The 19,944-nt window shown below is 44.6% G+C and overlaps 1 protein-coding gene across 2 annotated transcripts in view; it reads right to left on the bottom strand.

The window, feature by feature from the left end:
- NCAPH (non-SMC condensin I complex subunit H) overlaps positions 1-19,944 on the bottom strand; it is a 62,948-nt gene that overhangs the window by 27,214 nt on the left and 15,790 nt on the right. For both annotated transcript variants that reach the window (XM_068274850.1, XM_068274849.1), the window contains exons 3-8: positions 18,943-19,027; positions 17,143-17,235; positions 15,931-16,069; positions 13,009-13,124; positions 10,358-10,547; positions 6,345-6,436 (exon numbers count right to left, since the gene is read on the bottom strand). In XM_068274850.1, coding sequence (XP_068130951.1) covers positions 6,345-6,436; positions 10,358-10,547; positions 13,009-13,124; positions 15,931-16,069; positions 17,143-17,235; positions 18,943-19,027 — 715 coding nt within the window. The remainder of the gene's footprint in view (positions 1-6,344; positions 6,437-10,357; positions 10,548-13,008; positions 13,125-15,930; positions 16,070-17,142; positions 17,236-18,942; positions 19,028-19,944) is intronic.

Raw genomic sequence — 19,944 nt, 5'->3', positions numbered from 1 at the left:
CACCAATGGAGATTATTTACAACCAATCCGATCAGAATTTCTGATCGCTGTAACGATTTTTCGCTAGAAATTGGACAGTTAGTGGCCAGCTTTAGAATCATTTTCATATTTCAAGTCAAGAAGTGGGCACTGAGCCAAAACTGTACAAAATGCTTTTTAGTTGTCCTTGGCAAAGGAATATGGAGACACAATAATGCCTATAGATGTCCACTGCAGGCAGAAGTATTTTTGTATTAAAACATTTTTAGATATCCGTGGTAAATAGATGCGAAAAAACACAAAACACCTATAGATGGGGCAGCATGGTGGTGTAGTGGTTCGCACACTCACCTTGCAACGCTGGGTCCCTGGTTCGTATCGCAACCAAGGTACTATCTGCATGGAGTTTGTATGTTCTCCCAGTGTGTGTGGGTTTCCTCCAGGTACTCAGGTTTCCTCCCACATTACAAAAACATACAGATAAGTTAATTGGCCCTAGACATAGGACTAGGGTGGGGATTAGATTGTGAGCCCCTCTGAGGGACAGTTAAAGAGACTCTGAAGCGAGTCTAAATTCACTTTAACTTGTAGCCATGTTAAGCACTATAAGCCCTGCTAAACCGCTGCATTCCCGCAGTAAAACTAGGGGTTTATACCCCCCAAATCTCCTCTGCTGTGTCCGGGGAGCGCTTCCTCATACAGGCAGAGCTTATGGCTGTAGCTTTGCCTCTTGGCGCATCAATCCCTGCTGATCGCAGCCTCTCCCCACCCCTCCCAATCTTCTTTCACAGAGAGGGGCGGGGGAGAGGCGGAGATCCGCGCGGTGATTGACGCGCATGGAGGCAGAGCTGCAGCTCAAAACTCTGCCTCTATGAGTAGCAAAATCCACGACCAAGAAAGTCGTGGATTTTGCAGAGGGGATTTGGGGGGTATAAACCCCTCGTTTTCCTGCGGGATAGCGGCGGTTTAGCAGGGCTTATAGTGCTTAACATGGCTACAAGTTAAAAAAGTTAATTTAGACTCGCTTCAGAGTCTCTTTAAGTGACAAGACAAGCGCTGCAGAAGATGTCGGCGCTATATAAAATACTAAAAGATAATAGATGTTGGCGGCAGTCTAAGGGTTAAAAAAGGTTGCATGTAATAAGATAGTGTGTGTCAGTGCTGAGACCTGTACTTCTCCATAAGAAAGGAGTTAAACCTTAGAAGACAAACTGGCACCTCCAGCTCCCGAGGGCCATAATGACTGTCATTGTTAAAAGTTTGACGAGTGTACCCTGGGCTCCCATCACAAAGTTCTGCTGGCAGGATTCTGAATACTGAAAACCACAGGAAAATCTAAAAGTTACGGGTCAAAATCTGATAAGGATTAACTGCAGTGCCCAACAGAGCATTCTAAAGCAAATTACAGGCCCAGAAACGTAGTCTCATGGATTAGACTTAAAAGCATTTTCTGCTTTCTCTACAGATTTCTCTTCAAAGAGGATTTACACTTTCAACTAGAAATCACCTAAGCATATTCTGCTGCCAATGACTGGCGGGAATCTTTCTGTTCGCAGTCTCTGCAGAGGAGCCGTTTGATCTGTACCGCTGAACAGCTCTGGGATTATTACTGCTTAGAAACTGCTCGCTAGACTTTCTCAAAATGCAGCCTAGTGTTAGAACGCCACAGCTCAGTATTCTGAAGTTATGCTATGTTGATGAAAGGAGTTGTGAGTGGAAAGCAATTAACTCCCAAGGGTGGGTTTTGTAACATGGAAGGGATCCAATCAGCAGCTGAGCACTGGTGACATTTGTGCTCCACTGAGGTACAGCTACAAAGGGGTGGTATAATTAGATCTGCTCAAGAGAGGGGGTAGAATAGCATCAGGCGGCACATCCGCAGTGACATGAACAGGGGCTGGTCCAAACAGCAGAAAATAAGCTGCTGCCAACTTAAAGAAGAACTTTAACGAAGGATTGATCTTCGTCCCAATCAGTAGCCAATACACCCTTTCCCCATGAGAAATCGTTAGCTTTTGCCAAATAAATCATCAGGGGGTCTGTGTGGCTGATATTCTGGTGAAACCCCTCTCACAGTGTGATGTCTGTGAACCTCATTGCATTGTGGGAAATAACAGCTTTTTCCAACTGCCAAGCACGTACCTCCCTCTGTGCATAGAACTCTCAGAAGCAAACAAGGAGATTGGCTCACAGTGATCACAGGGTCAGGAGCCAATGAAATCTACAGTGAGTGCGTGGCATTTATTTTAAACCTAGTATACGTGGTGAATGTACTTCCGCTGTAAAGTGAACCTGTGCTGTCTCCATCTCTAGTTATTATACTGGAGACAGGACTGATGGACAATGGTCTTCCTTCACCCTAGTATAGCTCTTGCACAGAGTTAACATTTTAAAGGGAACCTCCACTTCTCTACCTATTCCATGCTGTTGAAGAGTTTCCCACATGGTCCTCTGGTGCTCCTAAAACACCTGACATCTTGCACCTGGCCTGGCAGCAGCTAAAAAGAAATCCATCTTTAACAAGTGGATCTACCCCACAGTCCCCACTATTCAGGATGTTGAGGAAGAAATGCTTAACTTCTTTGTCATGGACAGGCACCTTACTGCATAAAGAAAAAGCAGCAAAAAATGGTCTGGTCTTTTCTCGTGAGGAAATTTAACATTTGGCAGACCCTTTCAAATACACTTCTTGTTCGGCAAAGAACACCTGAAAGGAACTTTGTGCCCATTGCAGCTGCCCTAGAGGTGGATCCATTGAGTTTTTGTTTTATCATTTTGCATTTACCTTAAAGTGAGCGCAATTGGGTGCATGTGGGTGTTGGAGCGAGAAGGGATATTTTGGGAGGCAGAGCCAGGACAAGGTCCTCTAGCAGCCAAGGCTGAGACACCAAAGTGCGCCCTTCCATCCCTCCCACCCCAGCAGTCACACACTGATTGCTATTGGACTAAGTGTCACCCCAGGGGCCCCAACACCCTAATCTCTGAGTATCTGGCTTGCAGACACTGCCATGTATCCCCTTTTCTTATTCATCTCTGCTTCAAACACAATAAGGGAATGATAGCTGAGTGAGTTGTGTGCCCCCTCCTACACTGCACCCTGAGGCTGGAGCCTCTCTCGCCTCGGCCTGGCCCTGTTGGGAGGGGTTGAACAATTTGTTTCTCCCGTTACCTGGACTTGTCCCTTGCTCTTTTCAAGCAAATGCTGCTAGAGTTGCACCTCACAAGAATTCGGCCTGCATACTAGGCACTGTACCCCACTACAAACGTGTGATTTTACGTCTTGGTTAATCACTTGATCTTTTGTATTTGCTTTGTTAAAATATGAAAAAAAAACTTGATTTAAAAAAAAAAAAAAAAAAGAGAACCTGAAGTGAGAAAATATGGAGGGTGCCATATTTATTTGAACCCATTTGGGACCGCATGTAGTTAAAACTATATAACACGTGTGGTTGCTTAAGGGTGGCCATTAAAGATCCAATCTTTGTCATCCAATCTTACCATTTCTATATAATATAAGGTAACTGCCTGAATTATCCATTCAACATAGTCACTTAAATTTACCCTTATACTACATAACATTGGTAAAATTGGATGAAAAAGATCCTTTGTCGCCATCAATAGCCGGATGTGGTGTAGTTTTAACGCCGCTGGCTCCTGTGCACGGGACGCAATAGAGTGTCCCCTCTGGCACAAAACTGCAGCTGAGGTCCATATAGCCAGTAGACACTTTTATTGGGTCCATCACAGTGATCAAAAGTAAAAAATGAACAAGGCTCTGGTCCAGAGCCGGGCCAGAGCCTGCTAGTCCTACGGTAAATGAATTAACCAATACCAGTTTCTTGGCTCTCCTGCTGATATCTTCGGCAGCAGCAATGTCTAAATCACACACCTGAAACAAGCATGCAGCTAATCCAGTCAGAAGTCAGCTAGCAACATCTGAGAGGCAGAGGATCAGCAGGAAAGCCAGCCAATTTGCATTGTTTAAAAGGAAATAAATATGTCAAACTCCTTATCTCTCTCACTTCAGATTCCCTTTAACTGCGGGCCTCATGCAAGTGTACATGCTTGTTGAGCGTAGTAACCAGTCTAACTTGGATTAATTCGCAAATTAGTGATGGGATGACAGTTGAAAGAAAAAGCATTGATGGGGAACCAATTTTCACAGGGTACAGATCATGCACATAAATGTAAAGCCCTAGTTCACCCTCCCAGATTTTGGCCTCAATTCACTAAGATCATACTGGAGATAAGGCAAGAGAAAACTTACCTCCACACAGTGAGAGAGTTATCTCATCTCTTCATTCCTTAAGTTACCTCCTCTGTAGTTAGGTTACCTCCTCTGTAGTGCCTGTCTTTAACTTTAGAATTCTGGAGTTATTTTAAGGATTGAAGTGTTAACTTTAGAGATCTCGCCTTAACTTAAAGACAGAAGAGTTAACTTTAGGTTTGCCTGAGGTAAAATGTTTCCTGAATACTACATGCCTCATACTACATGCCTCATCACCATGGTGATAACTCTAGAAATGTTATTTAAGACAGGAGATAAGCTTAGTGAATTGAGGCTCATGTCACTGCCAGTAAAGCTAAACAGTGGAGTTATCCAGTAAATGAGAATGAGCTACAGCTATAGTACTGCCACCCCCCCCCCCCCCCCCAAAAAAAAAATAATGTAGGGTGGTATGGCTGTAGTGCTGGCCACAGAGTAATGTGGGATGGTATACCTGTACTGCTGGCCACAGAGTAATGTGGAGTAGGAAACGTACAATTATCAGTACTCACAGGGAAGGACTGGCTATTTTCCCCATCCAATTTCTTTGACTACTTCCTGTGGGGGTGAGGATGACAAGATAGGGAGGAAAAATGTGGACACTGTCTTCATTAAAACTTTACAATCAACTCAATGAAAATGCAGCTACAGGACCCAGCCAGGTGTTTCAAGTACATTCATTACAAAAAAGTACCGATGTGTCATGATGATATTTACGAGTCTTGCTAATACATGCAAATGTCACATGATATGCATTAAAATAATGGGAGGCTGAATTAGGGCTGTAGGCATATTTCTGACACAGGTAATTAGAGATCGGAGTTTTATACAGATGTGCAACTGCACAAACCTCTGAAACATGACCTCTTACTAGCACAAGGACAAAATGGAAAGCACTAGTAACTGTTGAATGTATAAAATCGGATACCTTCAGGAAGTAATAACATTTCATTATATGGATGGATGTGCAGCGACTGATGCAGAGCGCAAGGAAACATAATCCGCTCCACAGTTATAACAGCTTGATGTCATGGCCTGACGTACCACTGCTACGCCGATGACACACAGCTATACCTGTCCTTCAAACCTGGTGAAAGACCCTACCCCAAAAATAAACTCTTGCTTAGCTGAGCTACAGGCATGGATGAATGATAACTGGTTGAAACTGAATGCTGACAAAACTGAGGTCCTATTTGTCCGAAGCCAGCACTCGCAATCAAAACCGCTCTATCCTAAAGCAGCACCAATCAGGATTGGGAATTCAGACATAAACAGCTCCAACCTTGTGTGCAGCCTTGGCGTACTTATCGATGGGGAATTGAGTTTCAGAAACCAAATTTCATCTGTAGTTAAATCTTCCTTCTTTCATCTGAAGAACATTGCAAAGATTAAATCTGATTCCCCCAGAGGATCTTCCAACCCTAGTTCACGCCTTCATCACATCACGGCTGGACTACTGCAATGCCCTTTATGCTGGCCTCCCCAAAAAGGACCTGCGTCGCCTGCAATTAGTGCAGAATGCTGCTGCCAGATTGCTAACAAACCAGCCTCGCCACGGTCACATTACACCAATCCTTCGCTCACTGCACTGGCTACCAGTAGAATGGAGAATACTCTTCAAGATTGGACTGCTGACATTCAAATCCCTGCACAATCTGGGCCCTGGATACATGAAGGACCTGCTGAAGCTGCACCACACCTTTCACAACCTCAGATCAGCAAGTTCTTTAAACTTGGTCACTCCCAGAGTGCACCTCAAAAAAATCTGGAGATAGAGCCTTCTGTCATGCTGCCCCTACTCTTTGGAACTCCCTGCCACACCCAGTAAAGACAGCACCATCCCTGGAGCTATTCAAACCCAGACTGAAAAGCCACCTGTTTAGCCTGGCATTTCCAGACTTATAAAATTCTTCCTCTGTACCACGATGGTTGGAGCCATGCTTATGCGCATTGAGTCCCATGGGAGAAAAGCGCTTTACAAAATGTTATTTGTTGTGGTTGTTGACAGAAGAACAGTTGGCTCCACCGCCTACATGGTCAACTCACTATTATGAAAGGGTGAAAGACACCTAAGATACAATGTGCATAATGGGTATACCTCATCATTGGCATCTCCATCCAGCAGCATCAAGCGAAACTTGGCAAGTGACGGGCACAGAGGACGTTTCTCTGCACACTGAGACAGCGAAGCTGCACAAAGAAACACATGCTCAGATAAGACACAAGGGACAGAAAAGGATGAACACATGTAAAATGCATTAAACCAGCGCATAAATCCGATGAGTAAGTTATGTTGTATAGAGGCATTACATTCTGCTTTAGATATATAATGATTACTTGCTTCAAAAGATAACTAGCTTTCATGAACCACTCAATGTTCATTACAGATGACCGTGACCAAGAATTGAACTTCATCACAATCAGTAGCTGATACCCCCTTTTCACAAACTGATCATCAGGGGGCCCTGTATGGCTGATATTGTGGTGAAACCCCTCCCACAAGAAACTGAGGACCATGGTCCTGGCAGTTTCCTGTCTGTGACCCTAGTTGCATTGTGGGAAATAGCAGTTTACAGCTGTTTCCAACTGCCAAAAAGACAAGCAGCAGCTACTTCCACTGGCATCACCTGCCAGCAGTAAAAAATGTCACCATGTGGTAAATGTCAGGATGTAAATCAGGGGGAGAGAAAAGCTTTTACAATGGGGAAACACTGACTAAATCATTTATACATAATTATTGTAAAAATTAAGCACTTTTTTTATTACATTATTTTCACTGGAGTTCCTCTTTAAATAAACCCCTTCCCCACTACAAGTCATCTCCCAGGTTATAATCAAGTTATGGCCAGATCCCCACTTCAGGTTCTGGACGGTCAGTATTGGATGGGAGGGGCTACTATGGCCAATATCAGAAACAAACCCCGTTTGGCACAAGTTTAAATTACCCTCACTTGGAATTCTCAATTTCCCAGCTGCTCCCCCACCCACCCCTCTCACCTCTGTCTGCAGGGAGGAAATATACAGGCCAGCCCATCGAGTGTGCCTGCAAGTACGTGTGTGTGTGTGTGTGTGTGTGTGTGTGTGTGTGTGTGTGCCTGTGTGCGCCTGTGTGCGTGCCTGTGTGTGTGTGTGCCTGTGTGTGTGAGCCTGTGTGCGTGTGTGTGTGTGTGTGTGCCTGTGTGCGTGTGTGTGCCTGTGTGTGCGTGTGCGTGTGCCTGTGTGTGCGCCTGTACGTGTGCCTGTGTGCGCAAGTGGCAGGCTGCAGTGAAAGCCGGAGACAACACACACAGTGTTGCCGGTATTTGCTTTTGTAGCACAGGCTGCATCTTGTACCCCGTACATTATTATTTATAAAGCGCCAACATATTCTGTGGCGCTGTACAATGTAAGAAAACAAACAAGGGATACATAATGATACAGACAATGAAATACATCAAATATGAACACTGATACAAAATACAGCACTGCTGATTACAATTTGATTTAACATGATGACTAAGATGTATAAATGTCTAACAGTGTGCAATCAATTAAATTAATAACATTCCATGACACAAAAGGGTGAGAGCCCTGCCCTTGCGAGCTTACAATCTAAAGGAATGGGGTGGAAACAAGAGGTGGGGGAAGTATACAGTATATGTACAGTCAGTGCGTAAATAGGTTATTTAGTGGGTGCATGGCCTAAGCTAGAGAATATGCTTGTCGGAAAAGGTGGGTTTTGAGGGAGCGTTTAAAGATTTCAATTACATTTGCAGAAAGATGAGAGAAACCGACACAGACTGCTGCTTCTCACTTTGGCTGCAGTAGCCTGGCCACTTCATGTATTGGATGACCAGATCGTGAACGTGCATACCGTGACATTCACAAAGATCTCTGAAGCTCCAGTGATTAAGTCATGCTGGTTTTTCAGTCTGTCTCCATGAGCTTCTGATGGCCACCGCCTTATCGCAGCAGCTCAGTGTTCTCCTGTCACGTCTGGGAGGGGTGAGGTGCTCACTGACTCCCTTTCTTCACATCTTGTTTGATGAGGAGGTGTAGAACCCCAATGAGTGAGTGGGGGGGCTGGGAGTAAAGTTATTTTTCAAACTGGGCTATAAACTCTTGCACTGGGCTAACTCCATGCCTGTCTGTATTTCCTACAAGTCTCTGTTCACACCAAAAGTGGAGCAGATTGGTGCTCACTGATCTGCACTGCCTAACCCCCACCCCTGCCCAGGATTTACATTCAGTACTGCAGCACTAATCACCTCTGCTCACGGAGCTGTGTACAAAGTGTGCATGGACGACCTTCTGTATTATTGAAAGGATTGTCAGCACACCACTGTCTATAGCACACACACTTTATTGTGCCAGTCTCCACAAAAGTAGTCCAACAATTGTTTCGGGGGCCACGCAGGGTCTCCCTTTATCAAGGCATGTGGTTACATGGCATCTCTACATCAATCACCTTTTTATATCAAATAACCCCTAAAACGCCCCACCCCAAAAGAGTGACCTCACCGAACCATCATATTGATTGACAGGAGTAAACAATGAACATTTCCCACATGTCACTTGCAATCAAGAAAACATTCAGGTTCTAAAGATATCACAGTGCACACAGTACTACTGGACCCATAGATCTTACCATCCAGATGTGCCCATATTGTCCCAGGTGCTGTTTACTGCCAATTGTGCAGAGATCATTTAAATCCAGCGCAGCCCCCCGGCCGTTATGCCCAGAGTTACCGATCAAATCAGTTGGCTGCAGGCAGCTCATTCCACCTCCGCTCGCTACTATGATGTGGGATGTGGGTGGGGCTTAGTACCCATACTTAATTCCCACTTTTAGCTTTAACCAATTTATGTATTAATGGATTGGACTATTACAAAAATTGTAAAATTTTAAATACATGTAAAAACACAAATAAAAAGAACATTTCTTTTAGAGTAAAATGAGCCATAAATTACTTTTCTATGTTGCTGTCACTTTCAATTGGTAGTAGAAATCTGACAGAACCAAATCGGTTTTGGACTAGCCCATCTCATGGGGGATTATCTGTCCACCTGCACACACACACAAAAAAAAAAAACGCAGCAAGCAGAGAAGCTGGCTAGCTTATTTGTAAAAATCCTTTTCAAGGGGTTTCTTTATAAAGAACTAGCATTGCCCGGGTATGTATTTGGCTGGTGTCAGCTCCGCCCACTTTTTCTAACCCTAACACGCACTCAATGACCAAGTTTGTGAGCTTTGGCATCAATTTGTATATACTCATAGAAATTAAATAAATTAGATTGGCGGTTTGTGACTCCACCCCTCTCCAGCATTTGAACCCTGGTCACCCAATGACCAACTGTAGACGGTTTGAGGCATCGGCTATTAACAGTGTACAAATGGCAGCAATTTAAATATTCCCCCTGAAAATAAACAGGTGAATTTTGATTGGCTATTATAGACTCCACCCACTTACCTGAATATCAATCTCAGTCACCCAGTGACCATCTGGGCAAAGTTTGAGAACCCTACCATTAACAGTGTAAGAAGGCCTGCAGTTTATATTTTTACAGTGAAGTTTGTTTTTGGCTCTGCCCACTTTTTGTAACCTGAACACACAGTCACTCAATGACCAAGTTTGTGAGCTTTCGGGTCCTTGGCATCGTTAAAAACAAATCTGATTGGCTGTTTGTGTCTCCACCCCCTTTTCTGAATTTGGAAAAAATGTTTGGAAATCAATCGGAAAGCAAATCGAACATGTTGGAAATAATCGATCTGACAGTAAATCGACCAGAAAATCTCAGAGTGTGTACCCAGCATAAGGGGGATTCTCAGGGCTTTCTTTGTTTTCAACAGCATTTCCTGAACAGCAGTTGCAAAATCTAACTGACATAATAGTGTGCAAGTGAATAGGGAGGCCGGCTGGTATCTTGCTATTTTGGCAGTTAAACTGCTATTCAGGAAATGCTGTTGAAAACAAAGCAAACCCTTGAAATACCCTATGAGGAGATGGATTGTCCCAAAACCAGTCGGTTCTGTCAGATTTTAAATGCCTAATTTTTTTCGCGATAGTGGTCCTTTAAGGCTTTACACAGTGCTTAGCAGAGTATACTGATATGGCAGTTAAGCAGACCTACGTTTCATTTCAGTTGTGTCAGCTGTCCCTGGTGAGGGAACCGTCTCCTCTTGGATGGTGGAAAGAGGTATCACATAATTGTCAAAATGCAGCTCGCTTTGGTAAGAGGAACAGCGCAGAGCAGTCAGGAAAACACCCACCGTACTGCTTTCATCAAACGAGGCCGCTGCCTTCTGAAACAGGGGGTCAACCTGCAGAAAAGAGAGGGTACCAGTAAATAACACAAGTCTACATTCAGACATCCGCAGGGATTCCTGGTGATTGAATATATTTCTTCATCAGCCAATCAACACAGGGGATTTCATGTAAAAACATTGCACATATACATTTAAAAGTGGAATTCCACCTTTATTGAGAAACAATCCTTTCAGTCCAGCTCTACAAATGGTTAGGAATGTATAGTGTACTGGTTAATGGCACCGCCTTTGACATGGGAGACCAGGTTTCAAATCCTGGCTAGGGTCTGTACCTTTTTCAGTAAGGAGTTCAAGGCAAGACTCCCTAACACTGCAGGGTGGCCTCTTGAGTGCTGCAGCTCTTGAGCGCTTTGAGTCCGACAGGAGAAAAGCGCTATACAAAGGTTCGGATTATTATTATGATAACTGGTACATATTATTGCAAATTGCTAATGTTGCATTTTTGAATTGATACAGTCCACTACTCCACACCAGTGTTCTTAGAATTTTTTTCCAGCCAGGTGGCATGAAAAAGCAGGCTTATGGGGCGCAACAGGGGAATAAAGGGCCAACACGACTCTGCTTACAGCTTAAGAGGGATGAGGAGCTGATGACAGCCGGGTGCTCACCAAAATTAGCCGAGTGGAGCACCCAACTAAAAGAGCCTGAGTAGAACACTGCACTACTTATACAGGCGCTGTGAAGACTGGGAGTGTCAAAGCCCCCCGCTAGCCACTCAGTTTATGTAGATGTGGAAAATAAGCAATAAATGTTTCTGCTGTCGATTACGCATACAGTAGGAAAAATGTAGCTGAGCTAATTGGGTCGGTGTCCACTTAAAAAAAATACATAAACAGCCAACATGATTGGATCATTCAAGAAAAGGATATAAATTCGGTTTCAAACCATTTGGGAAAAAAAAAAAACAATAGCTTCAGACATAGATTGGACACATTGGTAAAGATCATCTGTACATAGGTTGTGCCATCTGTATGCATGGATGAATAAGAGCTTGCTTAACCACTTAAGGACCACGTGATTTTCTTCTGATCGGTGCTGCGTGGACTCTCCAGCCCACAGCACAGATCAGGTTGCAGCCAGGGCGATCAGACTTCCCCCCCCTTTTTTCCCCACTAGGGGGATGTCATGCTGGGGGGGTCTGATCGCCGCCGGCTGCCCGCACTTTCCGGGGGGGGGGCTCTTCAAAGCCCCCCTCCGCAGCGCTTTCCGCCCTCCCCGGCTTTCACTCCCTCTCCCTTACCCTGTGAGCGGCGCAGGACGGAGTTCCGTCCTGCGCCGGATAGGATAGGCTTCTGCCTATCAGATGCCGGCGATCCCCGGCCAATCAGAGGCCGGGGATCGGCGATCTACGTCACGGCGCTGCTGATGTGTGTGATGTAAACAGTGGGGATTTCTTCCCCGGATGTTTACATTATGCGTGCGAGCCGCGATCGGCGGCTCGCACACTGTTCACGGAGACAGTCTCCGTGAACTAGCATGGAAAGGCCGCTCGATCCGGCCGTTTCCATGCTATACCACTAACGACCCGCCGACGCCTATGGGCGTTAGGCGGTCAAAAGACAGGGGGGGGGGGGGGGGGAGAGAAGGTAATATACCACTGAATTACATCGGTCATATGACTGTATGGAGATTTGACTGCCTGCATTAAAGGACAACTGAAGTGAGAAGAATATGGATGATGCCATATTTATTTCCTTTTAAACAATACCAGTTGCCTGGCAGCCATGCTGATCTTTTTGGCTGCAGTAGTGTCTGAACATTAGAAACAAGCATGCAGCTAATCTTGTCAGATCTGACAATAATTACGGAAACACCTGCTCTGCTGCATGCTTGTTCAGGGTTTATGGTTAAAAGTTTTAGAGGCAGAGGATCAGCAGGATAGCCAGGCAATTAGTATTGCTTAAAAGGAAATAAATATGGCAGCCTCCATAGTCCTCTCGCTACAGTTGCCCTTCAAGTTTTACTGAATGTGAATGAGCCTCCTTTAAAAGGAACCTAAAGTGAGCAGATGTGGAGGCTGACCTTTAATTTTAAACAATACCAGTTCTGCTGATCTTCTGCCTCCAATATTTTTAAGGCACAGACCTTAAACAGGGATGCCGATCTGTTTCTCACCAAAATCTGACAAGATTAAACCCATGTCAGTTTCAGGTGTGTGATTCAGACACTACTGATGCATCAAAGATCAGCAGGACAGCCAGGCAACTGGTATGGTTTAAAAAGAAACTAAATATGGCAGCCTGAACTTACCTCTTGCTCCAGGGTACCTTCAAATATTGAAAGTGCTATTTGAGGAAGTCCCACGCGGCTCTGTAGGAGGATGGCTAGTCAGAGTTGCCCAGAAGTTAGATTGGTTAGCTCTCATACTGAACAATACATTTTTACCACTTGCAGTATGTGGTGGAGCACAGCACCCTGCATGACACAAATGACTTAGTTCAAAGCACAGACACACCTGATCAACACGGTCCGATGCTGAACGAGTGATATTGTTCATATTCTGTTCTATCGTTTCCACGGAGTGTTGCCGCTTTCTGGATCTGGCATTTTGAGGCCCTTTATCGGCATCAGCTGCAACAATAGCAAACAGTAATGCACCGATCAATAATTACACAGGCGTATGCACAATGGCTATAATAGTAACACTTTTGGTATAATAGAATATAATACTGCAGCTGTGAGTGCTTTCATAGCAGGCTCTCCTATTTCATTATGCATGCAAGCATTACACAGTACAGTGCCCGTGTCGCTGTCACAACTGCTGCAAACACAGCAGCTGGGAATTAGACCTCATTTTCTGGCTTCTTGCCTACTCTCTAAGTTTGACAAAAACTGCAAAAATGCTTACCGTGGATTTTTTTGGGTAAACAGCACATTTTTTCAAGGAGTTTAGGAAACAAGTGATTTGGTTTATTTTCAATGTGCCTCTCCTGTCAGGAACCATTTCCACTCGAGTGCCGCAGCAGTTTCCGAATTGGATGGGACCCTGTGCTGGTGCAATGCTGCAGCTTAATCGCTATAGCCCTGCACTGCTATAGGCATTTGGATGTGTGCTGCGGTATACTGCAGTATGCTGTCCAAAATGTAAAAGGAACCTGCACATGCGCTGTACAAGAAACGCTCGTACTGCACATCATGAACGAGGACGCACGCATCCAGCGCCACGCGGGTGCAGTGGCCAGCGACAGGCTCGGTCACCAAAATTGAAAAATTAGCTGCAGCAGGGGGCCGGACTATCATTTTGTCCGGGCACGGGGGGCTGGTTGAAGCCCCAGGTAAGTGAGACTTGCTCACTCATTGCTGCAGGAGACTCTTCACTAGAATGCCAGATCGCATGCAAATTGAATGCAAAATGTGTTCAGGTTGTAAGTGGACCTATCAAATGCATTTCCTGCAGTTTTTTGCTGGCCTAATATCAAGTTGCATAGAAGTTGAAATTATATGCATCCCTCATTGACCAACTTTTTTTTTCAGAGGTCTTCAAGTGGGTAAATCTTTTTATTGGCCTGTCTAATCAGGCCCGATTTGGTAGGGCAGAGAAAAGTGTTCTTTAATCTGAACATACAAGTGTACTGAGTTACTTTATTCTCCCTACTCAGTTCATCAGCATATACCCACATCTCTTCACACTTTCTATGATTTACACAGCAGCTGCTAATGTTTTACTGGCTGAGGAAGTCGGCACAGTCCCACGAAACACATCACAATTTTTGGAGTACACAAAAGTTTTTGATGACAAATCTCTTGCTGAATCTATGGGGAGGTAAGTGGTACTGCCCCCGATTTTAACTTATTAAAATCTGATTGGTGCCTCTGTTCAATCTGTATACCATTCCCAGACTGGCTGTCCACTTCAGCAAGTGGGGGTTACGCCACTTCAAATGACAAAAAGCTTGATTGAAGGAGGAAAGAAGCAATATTTCTTACAAACTCTTTCAGATCCTCATTTCCTAGCGGCACCCTAAGCTCAATTTAATGTTACATTACAGCCTTTGGCTGGATTCACAGTGGTCCATTACATAACGCATGTGTTATAACGAGTGGGTACTGCAATGAAGACTGGACAGACTTTAATATAAAGCTAGCATGCAGAGAGTTAGAGTAACGTGATCAGTTACAACGCAGTACTGTGAGCAGGCCTATAGAATTGTATGGGCAATGAGCTGACATGCAGAAATATTCTGCAACCTAACCAAGCACTATGAACTAGCCCTTTGGCTTTCACAGGAACAGACGTTTTCTTTTATTTATCAAAACACCAACATGTTGCACAAGGTTGTACATGAAAACTTGTATGCAAATGAAAAACCTATAACCAAAATATGAAGTAAAAAATAAATAAATATTGTAAATTAAACCTATGGGGGGGGGGGGGGGGGGCTAAATTACCTGCCAGTGACCCCGTTCCTGCTGCTCATCTTTCTGTTCCCTCCCATTATCCCATTCCCCGCCTCTATTTTAATTGGCCCCTCAGTCGAATATTCTCCAGGAAGTGCCTGTGGCCATTCACAGGTGCTTTAGAAATGGGCAAGCACAAGTTCGGAACCGTGCATGTCCAGTAAACAAAAGCACTCATGCACAAAAGTAGTGAGTTGTTCCACTGGGCATGCAAAGTTTGGAAATCGCACATGCCCAGTTCAGAATCAATTGTTAATTGCCCAGTGTAATTTTGAGACACTAGGGATTAAAAAGGTCCCCAACAGGAGAGAAGACAATGAACAGCAGGAATACGGTCAGTATTGGGTACTCTAGCACCTAGGTTCATGTAGTACCCCAGGGGGCACTTCTGATGGTTCCAGGGGGTACTCTGGCTTGATATACTCAAAGAATAACAAATTTAGAGTTTTAGAAAATTATAAATCTTATTTTACACAACTCCAAATTAGTATTTTAGCTAATTAAAAGCAATAGTAAATGCTTGGAAATTGTTTAGAACAAATTAGCATATACTTTGGTAAAATATATATATTTGTCAAGGGGTACTTGTTATAATGTTTACTATGCTAGGGGTACTTGGTGAATACAGGGTTTTAAAAAGGGGTACGAGTCAAAATGTTGAGAACTGCTCTAGCGCACCAAGTTTTAAATTTAAAGTAAAAAACTTCCAAAAGCTGTCCAAAAAGAAAACATTTAGCTGTAGTTCCGAATTTGCAAAGCCAGATAAGTCAGGTGTTCACTTGGTCTTTAATGCACACATTCAATTCTTTGTGTTAGCTGAAGTTCTAGTCAGACTGATTTCTGATCAAATTATTTTGTCATCCTCCCACCTTTTTCCACAGAATTAGAAATGGCTGCACACTTAACAGGCCATTTTAGGTACTGAACTGAGCACTGATCTTCCATACTAAGGATATCTACATTTGTGAATGTGTGCTACCTTCAGCCGTCTGTCCTTGTTGCTCTGGCCCTTGCGACTCCTTTCCAAGACCTCCTAATACTTTATAGACATCTGCATGAACTGCATCCACCCGAACAGCATAGATCTTTGCACTGGCATCCAGTGTCCCAGCAGCAACCTGCAGAGAAGAATTACATATAGTTATTCCTATAGTATCACACTCACCTGTCAGCAAACGACAAAGCAATTATACAGCTACTAAGATAGAGCCGAACACAAGGAATCCAGCGCAGGAGATTTGGGCGCAGCCGGCGCCACCATACACCGTAATAGGAATTACAGCTATAGCGGCGCACAGAGTAACTTCGGCGCCGTCAGAAGACGGAGCTGAAGTTACATTTAAAAACACGGTATTTCGGCCACCAGCAATAGCTGGAAGCCGAATGACATTCCCCACTATCCACGTGGACCTAGAAGGGGAATAGTATTTAACACGGCCGGGACTTGTGCAGAAGCAGGATCAGCCATATACCTGCTTCTTCCTGTGCCCAAATGTCCCGGCGACCAGTTATCTTGTACGCGATAGAGCAGCTTGTAAAATTGAAAATCTGCAATTACCTGAGGCTTCCTCCACTCTCCTGTAGCCCGTGAGGTCCCTCAGCATCCTCTTGGTCTCCTCCATGGTCCTGCTGGCAGCTCCATTAAGCTGGCAACTGCGCATGTGCGGCCCATCCATGTGCACCGGGCTCGATCACGTGCCCCTCGCCGTAAGCCTCCTGCGCGGTTCTCAAAAGACTGAACTGCGCGCAGGCGGATCACAGAGATGGGCGCGTGATCCAGCCGTGTGCACACTGATGGGCCGCGCACGGGCAGTTGCTCACGCCTTCAGCCAAAGTCGCCAGCTTAACGGAGCCGCCAGCGGGACCATGGAGGAGAGCCAGAGGATGCCGTGGGACCTCGTGGTCTATGGGGCCCCCGGTTAAGTGCAGATTTTCATTTTTACAAGCTGCTCAGGGCCCCTTTAAGGAAGGCGAGTAAGGCCACAGTGTGACCTCATTTCTTTTTTCCCAGCAAAGTACTAGAATGTATTCTGCACATTCCAGTGAAAATTGCATAAAAAAAAGCAAACATAGGAAATGTTGCATTTACTACCTCAGAAGGGCTGAACAAGCGATTCCCCCACGATCACAGTTTCAGTCATTTCACACATAAGCACAATAAAGTCAAACATAACATAAAGCTGCACCAGACCTTGAAGTTAGTCAGCTCACTGTCTTTTTCCTTCAAGATGTCGCTCATGTAGTCAATCAGATGCAGCCCAAATGCATTCTTTGTGGTTATTTTCTGTAACAAAATTGAAATACAGCTATTACAATAATGCAATCGTGAATAAGTTACAGATCTCCATAAAACTATGAAATCTCTCTAAAACGTCCAGGTCACACACAAATCTATAGAAATGGTGGCTAAGAGAACAACATTAACCCAGGATGGAACTTCAGCCCAATTAATAGTAGATACCCCTTTTCCCATGATAAATCTTTACCTCTTGTATAATAGTTCACTAAGGACATCCATGAGGTTGTTACTGAGGTGAAACCCCTCCCACAGCGTGAGGTACCACCCTGGCGTTCTGATTAAATCGCCAGGGTGGCTGCGGGAGGGTTTTTTTTAAATAAAAAAAAAACTATTTCATGCAGCCAACTGAAAGTTGGCTGCATGAAAGCCCACTAGAGGGCGCTCCGGAGGCGATCTTCCGATCGCCTCCGGCGCCCAGAATAAACAAGGAAGGCCGCAATGAGCGGCCTTCCTTGTTTCGCTTATATCGTCGCCATAGCGACGAGCGGAGTGACGTCATCGACGTCAGCCGACGTCCTGACGTCAGCCGCCTCCGATCCAGCCCTTAGCGCTGGCCGGAACTTTTTGTTCCGGCTACGCTGGGCTCAGGCGGCTAGGGGGGCCCTCTTTCGCCGCTGCTCGCGGCGAATCGCCGCAGAGCGGCGGCGATCAGGCAGCACACGCGGCTGGCAAAGTGCCGGCTGCGTGTGCTGCTTTTTATTTCGTTAAAATCGGCCCAGCAGGGCCTGAGCGGCAGCCGCTGGCGGTGTTGGACGAGCTGAGCTCGTCCAGACCGCTCAGCTGGTTAAGCCATTGCGATGAGTTTCCAGGCTGTTAACTTTGTTCCATTGGCAAGCAAGCAGTACTCATCTGTGAGCATAAAAACATACAACCTAGCCTATGACATGGGTAATGGGCCTCCTTTTAGATGAACTGCCACTTCAGGTAATCTCAAAAAATTTCAGGTGAGAACAAATGCAAATGTGTATGTAGCTTTGATTTTAAAGGGATCCTTAACTCTAAAAAAATAAAAACATAAAATCCCTGGGGCATCTACCAGCCCCCTGCAGCCATCCTGTGCCCGTGCAGTCACTCATGGCACCTCTGGTCCCCTGCTGCCAGCTAGTTTCGTTTTTGCCGACTGGGAGTCGGCTGGTCGCCATGCGTACGTTTTTACGCATTCCTGCTGGTGCAGGAAGCTATTGCAGACATCAACAAGTACATTTTTACGCTTTACGGGTGTAATGCGTAAAGTTTTCCTCTGCCTCTAATACTTGTAGCCATTGATTCTGAACAAGCCGGGCTGTGGAGTCTGAAAAAAAATCATCTGACTCAGTTTATGAAACCACCGACTCCGACTCCAGGTACCCAAAACTGCTCCGACTCCTTGATCTAATTTTTACAAAGGCTTTGGGTTTGGTTCAAAAATCATCCAACTCCGAGTACCCAAAATTGCTCCGACTCCACCTCACAGCACTGTGAAGGCGTATGCAGATCAGATGTTTGACCAGATTTACTGCATGCTTGTTTCAGGTGTGTGATTCAGACATTACTGATGCCAGAAAGAACAGCAGGACTGACAGGCAAACTGGTGTTGCTTAAAAAGAAATACATATGGCAGCCTCCATATGCCTCTGACTTCATGTTCCCTTTAATTTGTCAGCAGCACACATGGACAAAACTAGAACTAATGTTTAATCATTAAACACTTACATTCTCTTGAGACAACTTGATGCATGTGGAGTAATGTTCGGAGATCTGATTATTGCTCAGTTTAGGCAGAAGAATGGTCTCAGATCTGTATTGATATAAAAATAGCTGTCAGATCACAATAACGAAACATATTTATCCATAAATAAACAAACAAACAAACCCAGAAGATACCAGGATACTGGCTGCTGTAATAAGATATCAATGTACAGATTTATGGAACTCACAGTCAAATGTGTTGGCAGACCTTATTCTGCTTTTAGTATGGTTAGTCATGTGCATCATGTTCAGCTTCTCAGAACCCCAGCTGTTTGTGAATTTGCCACACAGGCTGAAACAAATTCCTTCTTAATGCCACAATAACGAAGTTTCACTATATTAAATTTCCATACTGCACCCACAGAGCCATGCTGAACACACAGTCCTGGCAAAAGCATCTTCAAATCTTACTCCAAGGCTACCTATTGATGATCTGGACCATGAGGATCTGTCCTATAGATAATTCAGAGGATATTTGCTGAGGCTCTCTTATTACATAATTTAAGATTCAAAAGGTTTACAAAAATAAAACAAAAATTCTAAAAAGTGAAGCATTGGGGTGATAAGTGACGTGTGTTGCTGAAGAAAGTTCAGCAAAAGCTATAGACATCACCCAGCAATTGACCAAATGTCATCTAACACTCAAGTCAATTAGCCTAATGAGCTACGCGAATTAGAATTTGAACAGGCGTCATCAGTTGCTTTGACACCGGAATTGGCCAGTGGTGCAAAGTGATTGGAGGATCACGAACAGTCCTTTATTGGTTAGAATGGCACTGGGTCCCAGTGAATTAGCATTTTCAGAAGGAGATAAAGAATGGCTGCTACCGGTGTCACATGACAGTGGTGCTTTAAACAGAGATCTTACTAGGCCACAGCAGCCAGGATTTTTTGGGGGGGAAACTGCAGATGTAAAAATGTAAGCCAAGGCAAAACAAGCCCAGCATAAAAGGTAGAGGAGTTTTA

Source organism: Hyperolius riggenbachi, chromosome 3 (assembly GCF_040937935.1).
Source record: "Hyperolius riggenbachi isolate aHypRig1 chromosome 3, aHypRig1.pri, whole genome shotgun sequence".
In the NCBI taxonomy this organism is placed as follows: Eukaryota; Metazoa; Chordata; class Amphibia; order Anura; family Hyperoliidae; genus Hyperolius; species Hyperolius riggenbachi.
This window is presented reverse-complemented; position numbering and strand designations above follow the sequence as displayed.